Here is a 22960-nt window from a genome sequence, read left to right as displayed (position 1 = left end):
AGTTTGCATGTTCTCCCCGTGTCTCCTAGGGTAGGTACCCTCACAAAAACATGCAGTAATCCTGGTCACTATACTGCCTCCCCCTGGCCAGCCGGGGCGCCTGATGGAGGGGAAGGGAACTGGTTGGAATAACGTGTTCCTTCCACGCGCTACGTCCAACCAGGGAAACTCTCCCCTGTCAGGTGATAAGAAGGTCAGTTGGCTCTCATGCATTGAAGGAGGCATGAGCTCGGCCCTGGCCTCCCTAGGTTGGCAGAGGGAAGGTAGTGCCCAGGATTACATAGACAATTGGCACTGGGTGTAAAAAATAGGGTTACAAAATCGTGGGATAATTAAAAAAAAAAAAAAATTGGTGCAGAGGGAGGGAAAAAAGAACAGACCAAGTACCGAGCCAAAGGTCAAGTTTAATATGTATTGCGGGTACAAGTGGTTAAATGTCTGAAAATACACATGAACATGAATACAACATTAATAGAAAAGATTATGTGTAGACAAACAAAACGTGAATTTACACAACAGTGTCCCTGCTTCATCTCTCTCTCTCTCAGCTAAGAGGTCCTTGGCCTGAAAAACATCGAAGACTCTGGTGACGAGGGTAAAGAAAAACAGAGGATCGTGTTTTTTAAGCTAAAGCATACAGGGTTTAAGCGATTTAGGCCCTGTTTAGACGACAACGGTATCTAGAGAAAACAGCAAAATAAAATATCAGATCCGTTTAGACGGCAACAGTGTTATCGGGGGTTAAAAACGCAATAATGTGAAACCCCCTTCCAGAGTGGAAATCTTTGACAACACTCCACCTCGTGTCTCCAGAAATTCAGTTCTATGAAAACAAGCAAAAAAGAAATGACTAGGCTACGGCTTTTTGAAAACAGCCGATCTACAAGCTCACAACCAAAACAAGAATAATCTTGAGAAAATAAAAAGAACCACTAGTTTAAACAACATTAGGAAACAAGCCCAAATAAGCAACTACACTTTAGAAACAAGCCCAAAGTCGCTTATAATAAGCAGACATGGCAACCAAGCAAACAGCTGCGATAAGAACTAGAACAGAAGTTGTTCCATGCATGTGTGACATGTCTATCTGGCAGTGCGTCACACCGCCACCTGGCATGCACACTGCATCGTTTTCAATCACTGTTGAGCGTCCGTGTGAACTCAAAATAAAAAGTGATAACGGAACTTCACTTTGATCTTTTCTGTTCTTATCGTTGCCGTGTAAACGTGGCCTTAATTGCGTTCGATCCTGAAGATAAACGGTGTGTGTGGGGGAGAGAAGTTGGCTCTGTGCTGACACGATGAGAGCAGATGTGTGTTTAGTCTCCGCTGGGGGGGGGGCATGTTTCTAGCCTGGAATCCTGACTGATTTCTACGTTAGGCGTTGTTTTTTCTCTCGCTTCGCTTCCGAGTCTGGTAAACCTCCTACTTAAAAGGGGTGGGGCGTGCAAAAAACGTCCCGCGGCTTCTGATTGGTCTGTGATGGGGACCAGTGTTTTCCAATGTAAAACTCGGAAGTCACTTCCTGACTTGCCTACGTAATTAGTGACGTTTGTAAAAACGAGTCAAATAGGCTCTATACACAGCAGCCACATTGGAAAGAAATTGGGCCTCTTCCTTACTTCCTTCACAGGTTTTACCAATGATACTAATGAAGGCTTTGTTCCATTTCATGTAGCACAGTGGTTCTCAAACCTTTAAATTTCAAGGACCCCCATAACTCTGAGAGTGTACAAATGGAACCAAATGGAACGTTACAAACCCTTTTAAGGTGCCATTTGAAACCCCCTCAAGGAACCATGAGGGTCCCTGGACCACACTTTGAGACCCACTGGTGTAGCAGAGTGCTTCCAGTGAGCCAACATCCTGACTCTGTTTGACAAGAATGGAACAGAGCCATCATTAGTATCATTGGTAACACCTGTGAAGGGAGTAAGAAGAGGCCCAATTTCTCAACAAAATGGCTGCTGTGCATAGAGCCTATAGGATCCTGACCAGACTGAGTAGCAAAGTGAGAACCAAAAAAAAGAACGTAGTGAATCAGTCTGGATTTCCAGGCTACCATGTTGAAAGGCCATTGGTTCTTATCCGTCTTTTATTTAGCAGCCAGAGACAGCATGAAGGCAGCATAATGTTCTGCGTGGAAGCGCATGTACTTGTCGATCTTCTTCTTGATCTGCTTGGGCGTGTCCTGGTAGTAATTCTTCTCGTCTCTGGCCATGGCCTGTAAGAACACAGACAGCAGGGTTAATTTCAAATAAAGTTTCATTTAGTTTTAGTCATATTTTAGTCCTCTGAAACGTTTTACTGTTAGTCTAGTTTTAGTCGACGCATCGCAGAGCAACACCCGAGCGCAACCAAACATAAAATTACTTGTCTTTTAGTTCCACAGGATGTCTTCTCTTCTAGTCCCTCCCTAACATTTTAGAGCAGTTTTTATTTGTTGACGAAAGTGTCAATATATTTAGTCTTAGTTTCATCATAGCTTAGTTATTATTTAGTTTTTGTCACTGGAAAAAGGAAGTCGACGAACATTTTTTGTCATAGTTTTAGTCGATGAAATGAACACTGACAAACAGGACGCGTCTCATTACACAACTACTATATGACACAAATAACACCACTATGGCAAGGGTTGGGTTCCCAAACTTTTCAGGCCGCGACCCCCCAAAATAATCATATTTGAACTGGAGACCCCCAAATAATCTTATATAACTGGAGACCCCCCAAAATAATCATATTTGAACTGGAGACCCCCCAAATAATCTTATCGAACTGGAGACCCCCCAAAATAATCATATTTGAACTGGGGACCCCCCACCCTGACAAGCACTTGGAATTGTAGCCATTACATTTAGTTTGACTCGGTTCCACAGATAAATATTGTGAACATGGCAGATCTACAAGCTCACAACACCTCGCAGTTGTGAGCTTGTAGATCGGCTATTTTCACAATGTGTGCCTCTTTCTTGCGTAATATTTGACAATTTGGTATTAAAAAGGTCTTAGAAGTCATTAAATTGTAACTTTAGAAATGTGCAGATACCCTGTATACACTTTCTTTACTGTTACAATGTTGCATATTTAGCTAATCATCTGGGGACCCCCAGTTTGGGAACCAGTGCACTATGGTACACTGCAAAAAAATAAAAATATGGTGTTGTAAGTGAAAATGTGTTGTTAAAATAAGTGTTGTAGAGGACTGCAATTATTGATTCACTTCTCAGATGTAACTTTTCTAACTATTCTATCGATTAATTTTTAATTATTTTCTTAAATATATATTTTATACATCGACAAATCAATGCGGAGAAATTCTAACTGATGAACTGAAACTAATAATCTGATCAGGTCCAATGTTTCAGAGTCAATTGAACATGGTTCTCAAACCTTGTCATGTCAAGGACCCTCGCATTAATATGTATTTGGCCCACGGACCCCCATCTGAAAATGTTTTATGCCAGGGACCCCCATACAATATGTGTGTTGTTAAAATGTTACAAAAATATTCCACACATTTGTTGAAAATAGCAGACCTACAAGCTGTAGTAACGCTGTATTTTCAAACAGTCGATATAGGTTTATAGTGGTTGAACTGATTTTTTTAATGCTATATTAACTCATTTTGCTGGGAACCCCCTCAAGGACCCCTGGGTGTCCGGTCCCCCAATGCTCTATACAGGTAGCGAAAATAACAGATCTTACTGAAGCTCACAAACGTGTCACATCGCATCTATAATGACATTCCCCAAATGCATTGCCTCAAAATCGTTATTAACCATATTATATATTTCAAAAATAGCAGATCTACAAGCTCATAGCGCGGCACTCTCGCTATGAGCTTGTATATCTGCTATTTTTGAAAAAAAATCCTGAAAATTTGTGAATATATATTTTTCAAAGTGAACATTGTAACTCAAATCTTTGCTTCTGGGGGATGTCTACTAAATACTAGCACTCTTTTTCTTTTACTTAATATATAATAATAATAATAATAATAATAATAATAATAATAATGAAAATGAAAATAACTATAATATCAGTGGTTCTCAAACTTTTTTCATGTTAAGGACCACCCAAAATGATATGTATTTGTCCACGGACCCCGCCCATCTAAAAATATTGTGTTCCAGGGACCCCCAGAATCAAAGATTTGAGTTTAAAAAGTATATATATATTCAAAGATTTGCACAAATGTTCACGTTTTTTTTTTTAAACAGCAGATCTACAAGCTCATACATAGCGAATGAACTTGTAGATCTGCTATTTTTGAATAGCCAAAGAAATCATAAAAATGACACAGATGCGTTCCCGGATTGAATGGGATAAAGACGGCCCCTTCCCTCCCTTCCTTAAAAAACGTCTTCAGGATAGCTTTTCCCAGAAGAGGTCGAGTTAACACATCGAGTGCCATAAACGGTCCGGACCGTTTTTGAGGATCCAAACGAGAAGTGCCGAAAACGGTCCGGACCGTTTTTGACCCAATTCTATTTTTATACGAGTGGCCCACGTGGGGCGCTAAAACGAAACTTTGACATCACCCAAGGAGTTTCTGAGAAGAAGAGGCTGGATGTGGCTCCATGTCAAAAATCCTTCCGGTCGGCGTTTTCAATGTTATCTCCTTGACTAAAAGCTTAATATCTCCATTTCTTTTTAACGTGGTGGAAACGAGCCGTTTTCGATCGGCGATCACGCTGCAATGGAGGATCGCGTTGGAAATATTATTGTTCCAGGCGTTAGTCGGGACCCTCCGCCGTCTCGCACGCACGCTTTGTTTACATGCACTTCCGCGTCGGGGCTTCTACAGCACGAAACGTATATCGCAAGTTGTACGAACGCTTGTTTTAGTTGTACGAACGCTTGTTTTCTATTGCTGTATTGTTTATTGGATTATTGGATTGTTTATTGGATCTTGTTTAGTCGATACACTTATTTGTTCTAGCTCATGCTCATTTGATTTAGCTATTTTGTCTCATCTGTTTAACCCATTGAGACCTGAGGCCGATTCGAAAAATGTCTTCTAAAACCTAACCTAAGTTTTCTGAAAACGTCCAAATTCTTACTAAAAAAATGAATACAAAATTATGTTGCTATATGTATAGCAACAACTAATGAGACACAGAGGTGGCTCCCGGATTCAAAGGTATAACAACGTATAGGTGACAGCAGGTCTAAATGGGTTAAGGAAATAGGTAGCTGATATATTGCACTTTTACCTTAGCGCTAGGTATACTCTTGGTTGCTTGTTTTTGCAGAAAATGCACTAAAGACTTCTGGTGATTAGTAGTTTTCGTTCCCTACCTATGTTGAATACACTTATTGTAAGTCGCTTTGGATAAAAGCGTCTGCTAAATGACTGTAATGTAATGTAATGTAATGCAAGTGGATGGAAGAAATGCAGGCACTCAACGTATAATATTTTAATAAACCTCTGGCACCCAATGTGTTAAGATGCATCTCCAAACGATGCTTAACCTGTTATTGATTTTAGTCTAGGACTCAGTTGGTTCCTTACTTTCATTTTATTTAAAGCGACTTTAGGTTCATTATTTTTTCCGATTTATTTTTGTTTGTACAGTGTTATTTTTTCTGTATTTTGTGTTGATATTTGAACTGTTGGTGCCACTATATAGGTCTATGAATTGAATACCAAGGACCTCAATGGAAACAAGACCGCAAGGACTTTTTTGAACAGACCTTTTAGACAAAGTATTTTAAATGTAACTGTGCCGTTTAACTTTTTTTTTCCCCTAAAAAAATATTCAATAAATAAAATCAAGTCATGCCCAAAGTAGTCTATGATGTCAGGCTTGGATGTTTCGGTTAGCTCCATATACAGAGTTCCAGGAGGGGGTCTATGATGTCAGACCTGGGTATGTCAGTTATCTCCATATATGGGGATGTCGGGATTGAATAGGTTAGTTATCTACGTAGAAAGGAATCTGAGCTACTATTATTATTATTATATCCTCATCATCATCATCATATGCATGGATTCAGGTGAAGAACGTTAAAAGCTGGTTTAACGTGAACACAACCTGTTTTAGTGGCAGGGTAAAGATATGAAAACCCATTCCTCAAAAACACATCCTGCTCTTGCACAAGGAAAATCTTTTTAAGGAAGGGACGCCAACGTGATTTTCTCCATCATGCAATTCCAGCCGGCAGATTAGTCACACTGGGTGGCAGACTCACACCGGAAGTTCAGTGAAATAACAGTCTATTAGAGCCGGCTGGACAGCTTATAAAACACTATTTCTGAACGATTGAGACCTTTATAAAATACTCGGCTCAGGAAAATAAAATACGACATGTCACATTGTTTTCTGCTGTGTTGCTTTTCTATGTGTAAACTGTATCATTTTGTAGAGGTATCTAAAGAGCACAAAGTATGTTTCTGAGCGGCCAAAGTACCGCAAGACTGTCCTCCATTTCCTGTCTGGCAACCAAATCTCGCGATACCTCCGAGACAGAAACGATACCTGCCACTGTTTAGATGCCTCAATAAAATGATGTACTGAGCACATCGAAAAGCAAGTGATTAGATGATTTCTCCTTTTATATTCCTGAACCGATTACATGACAAAGGTTGCAATCGTCAGAAATAATGTCTGTTCATGAGCTGGTCCAGCCGGCTCCATTCACTGCAATGTATTTCATTGAACTTCCGGTGCGAGGTTTGCCACCCATGAGTGTCATGGCGCATCCCTGGCGTCCAGCACGTCTCTTCCTTTCAAAAGCTTCCTTGCTCTTACATTTCCTCAAAAACACAACCTGCTCATGCAGACAACTGGCCTGTTGAACAGCCTGGATGATACTGCCATCTACAGGCTGCAGCGGGGATTTCACAGTCTAAACAATCTAAACATCACCTCAAATCGAATCTCCCATTAGCCAAAAACAAACTTCATATGTTCCAATGTTAAACGCCAAACACACAATAAACTCGTTAATCGCAATTAGTTGAGTGACAATTAATCGTCAACTTAAATTTGTAATGGTGACAGCCCTACTTTTGGGTCTGGAGCTGATAAGAGTTTTCAAAGCCCTCGGGAGTGGTTATACCTTGTAGTTGTCGTTGTGTTCTCGGACCATGTGCTGGACATACTCTATGAGGTCAGACGACAGGGACCGGGTGTCTTTACCAGGACGGCTGGCCTCCTCCTCCAACTCTGCACACAGAGAAACGGCACACCTCAAACCACCGCTCACTTAAACCATTAAGACCGGGAACGCATCTGTGTGTCATTTTAAGATGTCTTTGGCTATTCAAAAATAGCAGATCTACAAGCTCAAGCTCAGATCTACAAGCTCATAGCGCAGCACCGAGTGCCGCGCTATGAGCTTGTAGATCTGCAATTTTTTTAAACAAATCGTGAAAATGTGTGCAAATCTTTGAATATATACATGTACAGTATGTATACGTTTTTAACTCAAATATTTGCTTCTGGGGGTCCCTGGAACAACATATTTTGGGATGGAGGGGGTTCATGAACAAATACATATATCATTGAGAACCACTGATATTATAGCATATTTCCCCCAAAAAAACTGTTAGGATTCAGAAGCAAAGATTTAAGTTAAAAATGTTCACTTTACAGGGATTGACACTAACACCTGCCCGGGGCAGGTAAATAAAATGGTAGGGCAGGTGAAGTTTGCTATCTGGTTGCCCCACGGGCAGGTGCACATGTTGTCTCTCCAGCTCTTTTTATTAAACAGAAAATGCCTTTTCGAGTCAGGATACCAATTTTATCGAATCAGGACAGAGAACTCAGACAGGATACAGATTAAACAAGTGAAATTGGAAGTGATGACAAAGAAATGAGCATTTAAAATTGGAACTGGAACATTATAAAAATGAAGCTGATGAATGGGTACTCTCTCCTGATTGGCTGAAATGGTGTCACCTAACTGGAAATTTATTTTCTGTCTATCAAAGAGCTGGAGAGACAGAGAGACCCCTGTTACAGAACAAACACTATAGCAATGAGTACTATCAGAATATAGAGCTTTAACCCATAACAAAACCTTTTTTGTTTTTACCAAAACATATCACTTACCCTACCTTCAATCCATAGTCATATTCATAGCTATTTAGATATTTGGCATACATATTGAGGTATGACATTTTGTATCGTGCAGCCCCATAATTCGCAAGTAGAAAGTAAAATAAAAAATCACACCCAGTGTGAAGTGGGCGGTGTGGTCATCACAGTGGTCATCATAGTGATGGAAGCTCACTTAAAAAAAAAAATGGATTTTTTTAAGTGCATAATCCTATTTATAGGTTATTAATGTCATCATGTGTCTCACTAGCCTATCACAGTGCTGAATAGAGTCAGCCAATAGAGTCAGCCAATCACAGTACAGCTAGGGGTGTACTAATGAGCCAATCACAATACAGCTAATGAGGTGTCCCAACCCTACTTATAGGGGCGGCTACACCGCCCAAAAATAAGTGTTTAATTGAATGGTAATTCAAATTTAACCTATCATTTTATAAAGGACGATTTACTTTTCGGGAAAGTGGGCAAGACCTGTGGGCAAGTAGAAAATGATGACCTGTACTTGCCAGACGGGCAAGTGCCTCTGAGACCTTAGTGTCAACCCCTGCTTTAAAAAAAAATATATATATTCAAAGATTTGCACACATTTTCCAAGATTTTTCAAAAATTGCAGATCTACAAGCTCATAGCGCGGCACTCGGTGCCGCACTATGAGATTCCCCTCTCTTTGCCGAAAATAGCCGATCTACAAGCTCACAACGCCTTCGCTGCACCAGACCTTGTGAGCTTGTAGATCTGCTATTTTTGGCCGAAGTTCTTGTTAGAATAGGGATGCTAGGTGGTTAATGTAAAACAAATATATCCCATCACACAAAAATTTGGCAGACCCCCTGTAGTAACTCTGAGGACCCCCTAGGGGTCCCGGACCCCCAGTTAAAGACCCCTGTCTTAAAGAATTGGACTTCAGACAGGAAGATGCCAATTATGGAGATCACTTTAGACAAGATTTTCAGTCCATGTAGCAACCAGAAAATCTTAACTCCTCACAAAAAGTTCGGAAACTTAATTTTGATCAATTACTTCTCCCCTTCAATAATACCAATTGGTGTGTTTTAACTTATATCATCTTTATCGTTGATAACGAGGCATAACTTGATCCTTACAAGTTACACCTCGTTGTAAAGGTGCCTAATCAACAATACAAATGACAATACCAATAGGTATTATTGAAGGGGAGAAATAATCCAAAGTTTTTGTGAGGAGTTTAGTTATTAGAATTACAAAAACTTAAGCCAACACTAAAACAAAACAAAAAAAAAGCTGAAATTTAAAACAAAAAGTCAGAATGAAAAAATGTAATAAAACGATAATGATAAAAGCTAAACTACAATAAGTTTGGTTTGAATTCAATTCATGATGGATTCACAGCCTCACCTAACGGGTGTGGGAAATGTAAATAATGTGTTATAATGGAATATTTGGTGTGCCTTACGGTTGATAAGGTACGGCTTCCTCACGGTGACAGGGGCTCCAATCTGCACAAATGAAAAAAAGAAAAATATTTTACATTCGTTTTTCCCTCCTCAATTCTCTTTTCATATTTCCTCAAATAACGGTAGCGAAAGCAGGAATGAACAAGGGTGGAAAATGATTTGTGTGAAACGGTACTTAGTTGGTCCGCTAGTATTTACCTCTACACCAAATCTCTTGACCGAAAATAGCAAATCTACTAGCTCACAATCCATCGCGTTGCGATCGCTTGTAGATCTGCTATTTTCAGGATGTGTGTGCTTCCTGTTCCCTGTCAGCACTCCCGGTCTGCTCATGTTTGTTTTGATCCAGGGCGTGCTGGATCGCCCAGATGCTCAGAGGCCTCATGTATGCCAGGGAGCGATAGACGCCCTTCTCGCAGTACGCCTCAGGCGTCTGGAAGGCCATGCCCAGTCTCTCCCACACGGTCCGATAGCATCCCTCTGCCGTGCGAAGACCTTCCTCCAGCATGCCCTCATGGACCATGGTGGCCGCCAGTCCGTACACCACCCCGATCCAGACCTCGTCCGACTGTAGGCTGGAGTGGTCGGGCACTCCTTCGGGACGCATGCCGTTGACAGCGCCCATCTGGCCTCCAGCGAAACTCATCACATTCAAGTCGAAGATGGACTTAAGCGCACTGCGGATCTTCTCCCGGGGAAAAGCCTGGAACTCTCCGTGTCCCAGTCCGGAGGCCCTCAGGAACCAGTGTCCGGCGCACTGGTCCGACATGACGCTGGTGGACAGCTCCCTCCCGCTGCTGTCGTAGTTGTAGTACTTGCCGTTCCACAGCAGCTTGTCGAACGCGGCGCCACCTCTGTCCAGGACGTCTCTGAAGCGGAGGTAGGCCGCGTCGCTCTCCGTCAGCTTGGCCATCTTGCACATCACGCACACCGACGCCAGCCACAGCCCGCCGCAGTACGCGCTGGGTCCCGTGACGCTCCAGCAGTCGTACGTCTGGTCGGCGTAGCCCGAGTTCTCAATCAGCCCGTCGCCGTCCAGGTCAAACCTCATCTCGGACTCCATCACGGCCAGACAGACGGGCCACATGTCTTTGAGGTACTGGCCGTCCCGGGTCAGATGGAAGTCCCGGTACACCTGCAGGACAAACTTCAGATTCAGGTCTTTCCAGTCAGCGGTATCGTGTATGAGGTACGCGTTGACCCGCTGCCACGGCTCGTCGTCCGGGTCGCCCACGTCGTGAGGGACCGTGTTCTTGGCCTTGACGGCGGCGTAGCGGCCGCTCATCAGGTGGAGCCTCTCGGCGGGGTCGTGGCGGAGCACGCTGCCGGCGATGTCGTACTGCAGGCTCAGGGCCAGCTTGGGCCACAGCATGACGAGTGCAAAGGACGCGTAGAAGTGCACGTCGTACGTGTTGTACATCCTGTACTCCTGGCCCTCGAGGTAGGCGAAGCGGCCATACTCCTTGATGACCGCCGGCTGGGCGGGCAGCCCCCCGTCCTCGCTTCGTACCCCGCCACTCACGTCCACGTCCTCCGGCAGCTCCGTCCACACCGTCCCTCCGTCCACCAAAAAGTACAGCTCGTTAAACAGGGCCGACTTGTACCAGGAGGGCAGGGAGCAGTCTTGCAGTATCGGCCCCTGCCACTCCTCGATGCTTCTCTCCCATTGTCTGTAGCGTGTCAGGGCGTAGTGGCTGAGTGAGGGAGACGCGTCGCCCTGCGTCCCAAAGTAACGGGCGTATCTCCTGACGTGCACGCGCTCCCGGGAACCGAAGGTGATCTTGGGCATGTCCCAGGCCAGGCTGAACTCCAGGGCGTTGTGGCCCCGAGCTGGCACCGAGCAGCCGGCGGCCACGGCTGCTGCCACCCTCTGTCCCCGAGGGGTGGGGGGGCTGGAGCCCGCGGGCGAGTCCAGCCGTCCGTCCGCGATGAGGTCCTGCCACAGGCCGTCGCCGGTTCCCTTCGGATGGAATGCCGTCTGGTGACTTATCTCGCGCTCGGGCTGTTCTCGGGCCGCCACGCACAGAGTGTAAGGGTTCGCCGTGGTGCAGTGGTGCAGCAAGACCCCCGACACGGCCTCCCCCTTCTTCGCCAGGCGGAACGGCTCGTTCCAGTGTCCTCCGCTCTTGTCGTCCTTTAGGCCCGACCCGTTGACCACCGTGAACATGACAGATACGTCCAGTGCGTGGTCGTTCCTGTTCTCTATGTCCCACACAAACACTGCCACGGGCAGGCTGGAGTCCTGGTAGTCGTGCGGGATGACGGGGGAAACCTGCCTGCAAGTCAGGGTGACGTTCTGTTCGGGCAGGTGGTACACGGTCCAGGCGCGGGGGTACAGGGCGTGGTAGAACGCGTACTCGCCGCGGTAGCCCCAGTTCCAGTCCTGCAACGTCGGGGGGCGCTCTACCGACAGCACCTGCTGATAGAGCGTCCGACCGCCTTGGCGTACGCACACCGTGAACTGATTGGCTATGACGGTTTTGTAGTGGTACATTCCCGGGGTCATCTGCCACCTGCAGAACTCACCCCTCCAACCTCTCGTGATGGTGCCTCCCCCGATGCCTCCGAGGGGAGCGCCGTATATCTGGCGCAGAGGCAGCGTGCCGAACATATCGATGAACGGAGCCTTCTTCTCCACGTGCGTCTTCTTGTACCACCACAGCAGATACCGGATTCCGAAGCAGAGGTGCTCCAGGATGGTGGACAGAGAGATGTGTCTTGCTCCAAGAGGTTGCCTCTTCTCTTTGAACTCGTGCGCCAGGCAGATTCTCCAACCGTCCTTTGGCACGCGATAGCCTGGTTCGTCGGACGCGTACTCACTCATGAGGTCTGCGGTCGACTTTTCACCCCAATCCATAGTTGTCTTCCTCCCAGGGGTACTCGCTGAAGTAATGTTTCAAACCTACAGTTTCCTTGTCACTGCATGCAGCACGACATCACCGCCTGTTGTAAAAGAGCTATAACTACGTCTTGTAGGAGTTCTGGTCTATGTGGTGCGCACGGATCATGTAGACGTCGTCTTTAAGATGAGGAGGACTGGTATTTGAACATGGAAACTCTGTGCCAAGAGTCACACATAGATCTGTGTGCCCACCAGAATCGTTATGAAGTCACTACCATTAATACGTTTTTATATCCCCAAACTCTCCCAAGTTGGTGCATCAAAGCTGCACGCTGATTGGACAGAGTTTGTCAACATAATGGTTGCTATAGTTGCATATCGTTGTTGTCGATAAACTTTTTTCATTTCTTTCCGTAAATGAATGGCCTACTTCATCATACAAGAGGGTCACACAAAAGTCACGGAGATAGCAGATCTATTTTAACTATTTTATCATAAAAACATAAGAATAATAAAAATGCCTCGCAAGGCCAGGCATTGTGAGCTTGTAGATCTGTTATTTTGACTATTTCATTATAAAAACAGTAATAAAAAAGGAAAGATTTTGGTTTCCACCCGACGATAAAAAAAACATGAAAATACGAGGCGAGCGATATAGATCAGCGTTTGTCCCTGTACCTTACATACAGTACATACATAAGTTATGCATGTATTGTATGTACCTATACAGTACATACATAAGTTATGTATGTTCTACTGTATGTCCCTCCAAATGTTGCCCAAAATTTTTGTTTTTCTTTTTACTGGCAGTGTTCAATAGAAATTTGGCATAGATCGGTGCAGTGGTTTGTGAGATTAGCTCCTGACCTCACCATTCGGATGCCATCAATGCATTGAATGGGAGATTATCACGTTTTTTAATGGGCGAAGTAGGCGACATACTGACCTACCCGTGATTTATCAGACCATTCATTGGGTCTTATCAAGACTTACTGACCTACGGACGGAGATTACTTAAAAAGTTCAATTTCCGTTTCGGACCATGACGGAGGCACGCAGTCTCAAGCGAATTGGAGCCATGTGAGGGACCACCGAGCGAGCTAAAGCGAGTGAGTTGCCATCCGAACGTTGCGACGTTCGCTTGAGCCTACTCAGCGCCGTTCAAGTTATGTACCGATAGGCACAGAATCGTAAATCATGTTGTGGGGGCTCTGCCTCAGCGTAGGTCAGTAGCTCCTGATTATGCCCAATGAATGGTCTGATATCGCGGATAGGTCAGTATGTCGCCTACTCGCCCGTTCAAAGGTCTGAAAAAACGTGATAATCTCCCATTCAATGCAAACACGCACGGACCGACCACGGACTCCTGCATCAATGTTTCTCAAAGGCGGGTCCACGGACCCCCAGGGGTCCCCAATAATATGAAGAACAGTTTACCCTTTTAATACTATTTTTGAAAGCCGCCAATCAAAAGTAGACGATGATCTACAATATCCGAACTCACAAGATGTCACATTGTGATGCATTGTAAGCATGTAGATCTGCTATTTTCGCGACATTTTGAAGAATCATAAAAAGAATAGTGAACAAAATAATAATAATTTTGAAAAACACAGATCTTCTCTTATGGGAGACCTCGGCACACATTTCTTTTCAGATGGGGGACCGAGGCCAAACATGTTGATTTGGGGGTCGTCGACATGAAAATGTTTGAGAACCACTGGACCTACAGAGAGCCATGACTCATGGATTTACCTGTACATACATAGCAACAGTTTCTATGTAGACCATTTCTTACCTTCGTTGTCTGTTTAATGGGCAGAGTTCGGTTGGGGTCGTAGGACAGGCCCATCTCAGACAGGTTGGTGGCCATGGACTTGCTGTCGTCCCACGCATTTCTGATCTGCACACTGCGGACAGAAGACTGTGTTAACAGAGATCTGGATAGAACAGGTGGTTCTCAACCTGTGGGTTGGGACCCAGGGGGGTTCCCAAATTATGTTGGGGGGTCCCCAGATGATTAGCTGAATGTGTAACATTGTTTTCTCACTCAACAGTAAACAAACAAACATACAGTGTAAGTGTATACAGGGTGTCTGTACATTTTGAAATCCTCTCCATAGAAAACGCAATTCTGACATCACCGCAGTTTTATTTTTTCCATATTATTGAAAATACCATACGGTCTCAATAGTAGGGATGGGTCAGACTAATCGAATATTCGAATAATAGTTTGTAGGATAAAAATCGAATATTAAAAAATATAAATATTTTTTAGAACCTGCCCATAGTAACTACATTTTAGAGAATACCTAGTAATGGGTGTAATATTTATTTATTCTTTATTTTGCGTTTACAGGAAGTAATTCAAAATTGAATTTTAGGGACTTTTGATATAACAAATACACAAAAATGGATTGACCGTGGGTATACTCTAAAAGTGTGAAAAACATATTTTTCAAGATGCACATGCTACTTTCTTTGTTTTTTTTTCTGAAAACCAGTTTATATGCCAATGCAAAGCTGTTATTGTAACCTAGGATGGTCATTTGATTTTGATATTTATTTACTTTTTATGAAAAAAAAGAAATATATTTAAAGGGGCGTGGTCGAATATTTGAATAATCGGTATGAATAGAATTATAGTAATCTATTGTGGTCACTTTTACACATCCCTACTCAATAGCATCGAGGCATATAAGAACCGTGTACCAAAAATAAACAAATTAGCCCGGCGATTTTACTCATATGGATATATGAAGCATCAACTGATGCTGGAAAAAGTACTAATTTATTCAAAGAAAAATAAAATCAATTTTCTGCAAACACAGATGTTATCAAATGTAACTCGATATCATAAAGGACACAGAGTCACATACCTGACAGAATCTCCGGGGTGCTTTGTTTATTTTACCCATTAAGACCGGGAAAGCATCTGTCATTTTAGATTTAACCATTATCTTACATACTTTGGCTATTCAAAAATAGCAGATCTAGAAGCTCATAGCGCGGCACGCTATGAGCTTGTAAATCTGCTATTTAAAAAAAAATATATATATCTTTTTTCAAATCTTTGAATATATCAATGCAGATTCTACAAGTGTACCAAAACAATGTACAACATTATATGTATTTGGCCGTGGACCCCATCTCAAAACATGTTGTTCCAGGGACCCCCCAGAGGCAAAGATTTGAGTTACAAATGTTTGCTTTAAAAAATGTGTGTATGTATATATATATATATATATATATATATATATATATATATTCAAAGATTTGCACACGTTTTCATGATTTTTCAAAAATAGCAGATATACAAGCTCATAGCGCGGCACTATGGGATTGTATATCTGCTAATGGGTTAACTCTGAGAGAGTACAAATGGAACCAAATGCACCCAGAGGTTCCATTTGTAAACTGTCAAGAGTTACAGACCTGTAAAAGATGAGGCTGTTTTAGCAATCTGTAGGACTGTGTTAGCAGAGCCTTCGACAGCTTTTATCAACACATTACCAACAGCAACTACGTAGGAGATGGAAGGTATGGAACGCACATTTAATCCCAAATAAAAAAAAAATATTTATCTCTGAAATGTAGTGGAGTAGAAGTAAAAGTACTGAAATTGGAAATACTCCAGGAAAGTAAAAGAAAATACCTCAAATTGTACTTAAGTACAGTACTCGAGTAAATATACTTAGTTCTGGTGTAAATGCACCAACAATAATAATATTCGCATACTTCTCTATGGTGGGATTTCGTTTCTTCATCATCTTCCTCTTGGCTTTCTTCCTGTCTTTACTGTAGTCAAACGTCTTCCTCGCCATGGCTCTCCTGGTTTTAGGCATGATGGATGCTTATTAATAATAAGAATAGAGCTGTTTTCTTCACGTGTGATGATGATGAACCCAGATGATGAACCAGGAAGTGAAACCAACGTATTTCCGTTTCCGGCAGTGTTCGAGTGTTGCCATGTTTTGTGAGAGAAATAAGCAGCCAGGTCTAGGAAAACACGCTCAAAAGAAGCAACTATAGTATCAGTGGTTCTCAAACTTTTTCATGTCAAGGACCCCCAAAATGATATGTATTTGGCTGCGGACCCCCATCTAAAAATTTTTTTCCCAGGGACCCCCCAGAGCAAATATTTGAGTTACAAATACGCTTTAAAATATATATATATTCAAAGTTTTACACAAAATGTTCATGATTTTTCTAAAAGAGCAGATCTGCAAGCTCACAACGCATCACGATGTGACGCCTTGTGAGCTTCTAGATCTGCTGTTTTCAAAACTTCTCGCAATTCAATGTGGAATATTTGGAATATGTTTTTTGAAACATTCTAACACAAATGTATCACTTCCATGTGGCACAAAAGACAAAACATTTTCATGAAAATATTTGAGAACCACTGGTTTAAATAATAAAAATAAATTAATAAATTAATAATTAATAAATAAAAAAAAACCTAAATAAGCAGCTACACTTTAGAAAGAAGCACAAAAAAACGCAACTACCAATATTTACAAGCGACTTTACAGAAAAAGAAGCCCAAAGTCGCTTATAATAAGCCGACATGGCAACATTGGTTTCCGGTCTTTGGTCTTTTTTGTTTTGTTTTGTTTAGTTTTTGACCTTTTTCTTCTTTAAACTAATCACTTTATTTATTTATTTATTTGTATAAATATTTATATATATATATATATATATATATATATATATATATATATATATATATATATATATATATATATATATATATTATATATATATACATACATATAAAATCCACCGTGTCAATTTATTTAAAACGGGCCTTAAATTAAAGTACAAAAATAATTTAAAAACATATACATGAACGTAAATGGTTGCTGTGGCAACCCACTTTACCAGCCAATCACCACGAGCGTTCGTTCCTCCGGGCCATGGGATCTAGTCATAGGATGTAGTTGACACAGCAGCAGGAGCGTGCTGCCGTCAGCCCGTCACAGAGTTATAAATGATATACCTGCTGCCATCTGTTGGCGGGGAGTAAAATGGCATTTTCTCAAAACATCTTCAGTAGTGTTGTATGATGACCCGCTGCATTTACAAAACATACATTAACCACTTCAGGCATTTCGGCCATTTGAAAATAGCCGATCTACAAGCTCACAATGCCTCCCGATGCATGCATTGTGAGCTTGTAGGTCGGCTATTTTCAAATGATTTTTATACATTTTAAAACTTGTGAAATGGTACATTCTGCATCATTTGATACCAATACTTTTGTACTTTTACTCAGGTAAATTTGACTTTTAGGCTACTGTAGGCTACTGTAGGCTATTTGATCACAAAAAAAAGTTGGTGAAGAGTGGTGGAAGTACTCAGATTATGGACATCAGAAAGTTGTAGGCCTAATACAGTGTAAAAATGCTTTGTTGCAAGTAAAAGTGCATTCAAAATCTAACTCAAAAGTATGAGCATTAAAATATACTTAAAGTAGCAAAAGTAAAAGTAACCTACTCATTACGCAGAATGCCCATTTCAGAATCATACATATCATCAGGTTATTGAGCTATAATGGTCATTAACTACGTAAGACCAATACTTCTGCTGTTCGGAAATAGCCGATCTATAAGCTCACAATGCATTGTGAGCTTGTAGATCTGTTGTCTTTTCTGTTCTGTCATTATAAATAGCCTAATTTGATTAGTTATTAATAATCTAAACGTACAAAATAATAACAACTAAATGCTGTCATATAGCCTGCATGTAGTGGAGCAAAAAGTACATTTGTCTCTGAGATGCATTGGAGCAAGTATAAAATATGAAGAAATAGAAATACACATGTAAAGTAAAAGTACTTTGAAAATGTACTTGAGTGAGCTACATTAGGCTATTTGAGTAAATGTTACTATACAAGATTACTAAAATTAATAAACTATTAGACAGTCGCTATAAAAGAGCACATGCCTGCAATTTATAACTAGCCATAGAAAAACCTTCTAAGTTTAACCCCAGAAATGACACCCACCCAACAGTTTTTTGTACATGTTCTAAGTTTAACATTACAATCATTGTACAATCGTACCACTGTAATTTATTAACAAAGTGTTGATAAAGTATTCAATCAATCAATCCGTTCTATGGTAGGCAGTTATCACTACAGTGACGTGCTGCCACCTGTCGATGTGGGAGTGAAATAACCTTTGCATGTGTAGCAGGATGGGCGTTGGTTCCCATTCTACCCACGGCCCATCCTCCGCCCACTCATCAGTGGGCTGATTGGCAACAGTATTAAAGCAACGCACCTCCAAACACAGTTAGCTGTCTGTCTCCACACTGGTCTACCATCAGTCCAGGCTGGCCTGTTGGGCTCGCCTGTCTGTTCATCGCGCATCAGCGCAGGTATGTCTCTCTGTCTTGCTGTTTATGCAATTGCCTTATGCTGCGTATTACATGGTCTTGAACTTGACCATGACCGTTTGTGTCCTTTGTAGCCCCGTGTGTGTCTACCCATCTTGTTGGCCGTGCGGTGTTGTTCTACGCTGTACAAAGGGTACGTTGGTGGTCCTCCTTCTCCGCAGTATAGCAAGTTAATTTGATGTCAGGCAGGCACTATAATAATCATGGCCTTTATTATTACTACAGTTTATTCCTACCGGTGTCCGCCGCTGCAAGCGGGCCATCGTGGCTTCCGCCTTTGCTGCATAGCGGTACGTTACTGTCTGTCTCTCTGCTCCTGTCTTAATTGCGAACTTCGCCGCGCCTCCGACCAAGTGGAGCTTACTATCAAACCGTGCTCGGGTTGTGTCTCTGTATCTCTGTTTGCAGTATTTGGCTCATGCCCCCATGTGACTCACATGCGTGCACTGCCTGTAAGCAGCCACCCGAGTGCGCCAGAGTGCAGGAATTTAGACACTAATGCTCTCATTACAATGCACAACACACACACACACACACACACACACACACACACACACACACACACACACACACACACACACACACACACACACACACACACACACACACACACACACACACACACACACACACACACACACTTCTCTCCCCATCACGGTGAAATAACACGGATTACAAGTCTGTAAATACACAATATTTTCGAGCTGCGTTCGCTTCCAGCGTTCGCGCGTCTTACTTGTGAATAGTAGTATTATAGATTGGTAGAATGACACGGCCGTTTGTCGTTTCAGGCACCGTGATACCGGCTGCTGCTTTGCAGCGTTTGAATTACCCACGCCTTACGAACTCTCTCACACTGACGCTCCACTCTGAGGTTCCCCTCCAGCTGAGCTTATGCCCTTATATGGGTTAACGTGGGCCTACTCTTTTAGGACACATCGGTCCACATTCTCAGGCTCACAGCCAGCCTCCTTGTTTATTTAGCTTATTTAGTATTATTAGTGTTATTGCTTATTTTGTTATTGTTTATTGTTGTTTTGTTATTATTGCTTATTTATTGTTATTTGTTTGGTTTACTTTGGTGAGACTATAGGCCTACAGACGGCATCCTATTATAATAATATATACTAAGTTAAATCTATTTTCCCTGCACTGCCTAATAGAAGAGCGGAATAGCAATACGATCGTGCACTTTTTGTAAGAACGCTGAAACTTTCAGCATAATTAGTAAATAATATAACATACATTTTCAGAAGGGGAGGGAAGTCAAATTTGACCTCTGAGGGGTCAAATCCAAGATGGCCGCCCGTTTACAGGGTCTGAATGTCTAAATACTTTAAAAAAATACATTAAAGGCGTTCTTTCCAACTAAGTTGGGGTTGCCCATTCATTTGATGATACTTTGGAGATTGCCAGAACCCAAGGACATACATTAAATCAAGGTCAAGGTCAATTACATAGTAATAAGTATATTTTAGCTTGGACACTGGGTTATACTGCAATATAGTGAAACTGTTCTTCCATTTTGTGACAATGTGAATAATACAAAACAAATAAACAGAATAAACCCATGGTGGTAGTCCATATTAATAAATTAATAGTAAATGACAATAATCAAGGTTCAAGGCTTCTTTATTGTCACATCTTGCGTACAGAAAGAGAAAAACAAGACAAAAAAACTACACCTTAACAGTCTCCAGAACAGAGGCACAGTGCAGTACATTTGAGTGCAGCTTTGGCACACTTGCATCGTCCAGTACACCCTTTCGTGCAGCGACAGCAGATTAATTCATGGCACGATTTGGATGCTTTGGCAACCATTTTGGACCACTCTCTCTGAACTTCAGAGAGAGTGGTCCAAAATGGTTGCCACCCAGTTGTTTCTTTTGTCCAGCCCCATTCAGATGGCTCTGGCATCTCTGGTTCCAGTACCAATGCCTGGTTCCAACAGTTTGCCTGGTAGCAAGTGCGCTTGATGTGTTGCTTGAGTGCTGCCTGGGTTGGAGGAATGCTCTCTAGTGTTCTTGACTTCTGTGTGAAGAGCTGTTTCCTGGCATCATTCACTTCCGTGCACTCACTGGTTCGGTCATACATGAACACCACAAATTGCTCTAGCAGGAACATTGATCCTTCACTGACCTAACTTGGCATGTGTAGGAGTTCACTGAAAGCCTCATTAACCTCTGGGAATGACCTCCAAGTTTCCCATGCAGTCTCCTTTCCTCTGCCAGCGAATGCAGATACAGTGTCACACCCGGTGAAAGACTGGGAGAGTCAGACACTGTGTTGGAGTCATTGTGGCAACCATTTCATGCTACAACAGCTATGTACCGAAAGCTTGATCAAACACCAAAGGCAACCCACAGCTCATCGGAATGAAGCCAAAGACAGTACTACCACATCAGTATGAACAGTACGTATGGTCACCTTCTTACATCCCTTTAGCACAGTATCTGCCACATGCAGAAGCAGACAAGTGTCAGCCTCCTCTTGTGAACATGGCGCAAGGCAGGCCAAGTTTGAATCAGCAGGAGAATCAGGAGAACAGACGACTCCACTTCCATTGGTTGCATAAAGTTCCTTGCCCTCTGATAGAGGAATGTTAATTAATTGTCTAAACCCCTTCAGATGTGTCGCCTATATAAGACACCCATGTTTGTTACACTGCCATTTGTTGATTCTGAGGAAATCATTGCACTATTTTTTTGGGCACATTTTTTCCCTTGACCTCGACCTAAATGCATTTCTTTGAAATCTGGTGATCTCGAAAGTATCACCAAATGAAAAGGCATCCCCTATTTAGTTGGAAATGATACTTTAAACATTTTTCTACTGTGTTTGGTTCCAAACTTAAGTTGGACTAGCGGACATTTTGGATTTGACCTCTCACGGTCCTCAGAGGTCAAATCTGACTTCCCTCCCCTTCTGAAAATTAATGTTATATTATTTACTAATTATGCTGAATATTTCACGCTTCTTACAAAAAGTGCACGATTTGCTCAAAAACAGGAGTTAACCCACTGTACTATAAGCTTTATTTCCTGTCTTGCAGGCCTGTGGCTGGGGACTAGCCTGGTAAACCCTCCCTCCGGAAATCTCATTTCTATTTGATTCCTGGAGTGAGTCTGGCATGAACCGCCTCTCTGCAATATTGGCTGTGTATGCCAAACGGCCGCGCCTATCAGCGTCGTCGCTCATTGTTCTGTGATTGACAGCTTACGTTGGCCAATCAGGTGGCGAGTTCGAGTGAGCCCAAAACACGAACGGCAGCCATCTTTTTCTTGTGCGGCCAATTCTCCGCTATTTTTTTACTTCAAAAAGCTCTCTAACTTCTATTTTGAGGCACGGAATTTACTTATAAGATATCGTTTGGATAGAATTTAGTTGTTTAACTTCATATATGTGGTCAATTAATCATGACAAAGCCTATTTAAAAAATAATAATTAGAGAACCGGTAGGGGCGGGCAGTGACACCATTGTACCCGAAAAAGGCAACCCATTTTGGGTATGGCTGTCTCAAAAGTCCCGTCGCGTCACATTAAGACTGGTGAACTGCTGATTGGCTGAAGGGGAAAAATTATCATTGGCTGAAGGGGTTGTCAGTCAACGGTATTACTCCCGCCCAACTCCAGCACAGCCAATATTGCAGACAGGCGGATCAGGCCAGACTCACTCCTGAAATGAAATGGAATTGAGATTTCCGGAGGGAGGGTTTACCAGGCTAGCTGGGGACCCCTTGGTGCGAGGGAGCAGGTGACGGCTGCCCAGTTGGGTTGTGGTAATTCCCCTCCCCCCCTTTGCTGTGCTTTTAGTGTGAAGTCGTTTTAGTTCTGTATAGACCGCCGAAGTCTGACGTCATTTACACATCCTTTGTTTGTCTACCTGGTTCGCAGTTTTCCACCCCCGTTCTGAATCCCATAGACGTATTTAATATCGCGTCAAATAAGAACTGTGTTCCAAAAATAAACAAATGACCACGGCGGGTTGACTCTTATGGATATGAAGCATCAACTGACGGTGAGAAAACGCTAATGTTACTTCCGCCAAATTAGTTACATTTTCGCCAGAAACAGACTGTATCAAATATAAGTGACTGACTATCATAAACTATACAGAACCTCCTCCCTGACAATAACGCCGACACGCGGTGTTTATTTTTGGACCACAATTCTTATATGAGACGATTCTAAGATGACCCAATGTTATTCTCCAT

At 42.5% G+C, this 22960-nt stretch overlaps 2 protein-coding genes across 2 annotated transcripts; both read right to left on the bottom strand.

The window, feature by feature from the left end:
* Positions 1-384: 384 nt before the first annotated feature.
* On the bottom strand, positions 385-16248 carry nop16 (NOP16 nucleolar protein homolog (yeast)). The gene is made up of 5 exons (XM_080434722.1): positions 16083-16248; positions 14143-14254; positions 9502-9544; positions 7066-7172; positions 385-2224 (listed from the first exon to the last, which is right to left on the bottom strand). Exons 1-5 carry the CDS (start codon positions 16187-16189, stop codon positions 2096-2098), a joined length of 498 nt encoding a protein of 165 aa, XP_080290848.1. The 5' UTR covers positions 16190-16248; the 3' UTR covers positions 385-2095.
* On the bottom strand, positions 9786-12359 carry LOC308090031 (non-lysosomal glucosylceramidase-like; the record flags this gene model as incomplete). Its single annotated transcript, XM_080435057.1, has 1 exon — positions 9786-12359. One exon carries the CDS (start codon positions 12357-12359, stop codon positions 9786-9788), a length of 2574 nt encoding a protein of 857 aa, XP_080291183.1.
* Positions 16249-22960: the final 6712 nt, after the last annotated feature.

Source organism: Gymnoscopelus braueri, assembly GCF_963280865.1.
Source record: "Gymnoscopelus braueri genome assembly, chromosome: 8".
Lineage (NCBI taxonomy): Eukaryota > Metazoa > Chordata > Actinopteri > Myctophiformes > Myctophidae > Gymnoscopelus > Gymnoscopelus braueri.
Note: the sequence above shows the minus strand (reverse complement) of the source record. Positions and strands in the feature narration are given on the sequence as shown.